The sequence below is a fragment of the Aethalodelphis obliquidens genome, unplaced genomic scaffold (genome assembly GCF_003676395.1).
Source record: "Aethalodelphis obliquidens isolate GAN/ISIS:26980383/991018 unplaced genomic scaffold, ASM367639v1 scaffold26, whole genome shotgun sequence".
Taxonomy (NCBI): Eukaryota; Metazoa; Chordata; class Mammalia; order Artiodactyla; family Delphinidae; genus Aethalodelphis; species Aethalodelphis obliquidens.
Window position 1 is genome coordinate 6,421,908 of NW_020837970.1, and position 2,648 is coordinate 6,424,555.

At 42.7% G+C, this 2,648-nt stretch overlaps 1 protein-coding gene across 1 annotated transcript; it reads left to right on the plus strand.

Annotated features, from left to right (window-relative positions):
- Positions 1 to 190: 190 nt before the first annotated feature.
- On the plus strand, positions 191 to 2,648 carry LOC113629066 (polyprenol reductase-like). The gene has a single exon (XM_027123169.1). It carries the CDS (start codon positions 956 to 958, stop codon positions 1,910 to 1,912), a length of 957 nt encoding a protein of 318 aa, XP_026978970.1. The 5' UTR covers positions 191 to 955; the 3' UTR covers positions 1,913 to 2,648.

The window sequence follows — 2,648 nt, forward strand, 5'->3', positions numbered from 1 at the left end:
GCGTCCGGAGCCTGTTGCTCCGCAACGGGAGAGGCCAAAAAAGTGAGGGGCCCGGGAACAAAAAAAAAAAAAAAAAAAAAAAAGACCCAGAAAAACTGGGATAATACTATCAATAAAGATTATGAGGACTCTATGAGAAAGTTTATTTAAATTAGAATATAGGAAGAGTGATCAATAAATGTTACCTAAGACAGGAGGGAACAAGAAATAAAAATATAGAAGGACTACAATGCATTGAACAAGAGATTGAATCAAAAAGTTTATTTGTAACGTTCTAGGTTAGTTGCAGTGAGGGATAAACCATAAGAAATAGTACTTCTATTTTAAATGAAAACATAATATGTCTAATATGGATTAAATTTCAGGTTTAACCATGTCAAATCAGTTAATAAAAGCACTTTACCATTCTTAACATTTCTGTTTACAAAGACCTGAGAGGTGGTAAGGATTGTTTTATAGTTGTAGCTTTTGATAACACCACCAATATTATAACAATAAAGCAAAAATATAATTATACTCACAACCCCAGTGCACAAAACATCTATTGGGTTGGCCAAAAGGTTCGTTTTTTTCTGTAAGATGGCTGTAGTAGCACTTAGTTGTCTTTAACTTCATTCATAATAATTTTGTTAGATTGTATGTGACATCTATCATATCCACGTGCATTTGAAAAAAGACATCAAATTTGGTGTATTTTTGTGTAGCCATTTTAATATTGAAGACGGAAGAAAAAAAGCAACATTTTCAGCATATTATGCTTTATTATTTCAAGAAAGTTAAAAATGCAACCGAAATGCAAAAAAAGATTTGTGTAGTGTATGGAGAAGTGCTGTGACTGATCGAACGTGTCAAAAGTGGTTTGCGGGGCTGAGCCCGGCGCGCCGCGCTTGAGTGGCCGTTCCTCCGCCAACGAGTGGCGAGGGCCCGGGGAGCGCGGACTCCGGGCGCGCCGGCCATGGCTCCCTGGGCGGGGGCCGAACTCTTGGCGCTGAATCCGCTGCGTGCCGTGTGGCTCACGCTGGCCGCGGCCTTCCTGCTGACCCTACTGCTGCAGCTCGTGCCGTCTGGCCTGCTTCCGGGCTGCACGCTCTTCCAGGACCTGATCTGCTATGGAAAAACCAAGGAAGGGGGGCCGTCGCGACCGGCCGCCTGTCGGGCCTTTGATGTCCCCAAGAGCTATTTTTCTCACTTCTATATCATCTCAGTGCTGTGGAATGGCTTCCTGCTTTGGAGCCTTACTCAGTCTCTGTTTGTGGGAGCACCTTTTCCAAACTGGCTTCATCATTTACTCAGAATTCTTGGGGCTGCGCAATTCCGAGGGGGTGAGCTCGTGCTGTCTGCGTTCTTAGTACTAGTGTTTCTGTGGCTACACAGCCTACGAAGACTCTTCGAGTGCTTCTATGTCAGTGTCTTCTCCAATGCCGTGATTCACGTCGTGCAGTACTGTTTTGGACTTGTCTACTATGTCCTTGTCGGCCTAACTGTGTTGAGCCAAGTGCCAATGGACGGCAGGAATGTCTATGTGATAGGGAAAAATCTCTTGATGCAAGCTCGGCGGTTCCATATCCTCGGAATGATGATGTTCATCTGGTCGTCTGTCCATCAGTGTAAGTGTCATGTCATTCTCGGCAATCTCAGGAAAAATAAAGCAGGAGTGGTCATTCACTGTAACCACCGAATCCCTTTTGGAGACTGGTTTGAATACGTTTCTTCCCCTAACTACTTGGCAGAGCTGATGATCTACATTTCCACGGCTGTCACCTTTGGTTTCCACAACTTAACTTGGTGGCTCGTGGTAACATATGTCTTCTTCAACCAGGCCCTGTCTGCTTTCCTCAGCCACAAATTCTACAAAAGCAAATTCGTCTCCTACCCGAAGCACAGGAAAGCTTTCCTACCATTTCTGTTTTAAGATAATCTCAGTTATGAGGAATGCACACCAGGTGACAGTTCCAATTCCCAAGGACAACGAAGTCTAGAGACCAAAGTGCAATTTCTGTAGAACTGTTTAAAACTCGCTGGTCCATTTCTGTTACCAGAAGTCTTCAGTGCATGAGCAAAGCAATACCACTCAAGAAAATGAGTCTTGGGACTTCCTTGGCAGTCCAATGGTTAAGGCTCCACACTTCCACTGCAGGGGGCATGGGTTCGATCCCTGGTTGGGGAACTAAGATCTCACTTGCTGCTCAGCGTGGCAAAATAAATAAAATTTTTTTAAACAATGGAAGAAATTGAGTCTTCAGGGAAGAAATACTTCTGGCAGACCTGGGAGTGCTATGTCTGCTTTCTAAGATGCTTTATAAAAGCAACCAAATGCTAAAAAGTAGATGAGACTTTTCCAAGCTGCTTCAGAAACAGACTAATCAAGAATATACAAACAGCTTCAAACAAACACACACACAGTGGAAGAGATAAGGTCATCTGTGGCTTTGTTTTTGCTACAGACAAATTAACTAGACTACACAATAAGCAATATAGCAGATGCTCAGTAACTGCTTGTTGCATATCAGTCAAAGCTGAATAGCCTTTGAAAATAACAACAATGTATAATTTCACACCAATGGATTCTGGGAAAAGTGAGTTGATTGAAGTTAGCTTATACTTATTACCACAAAGATTTCCAGCTATGTAACCATCAATAGTCATTT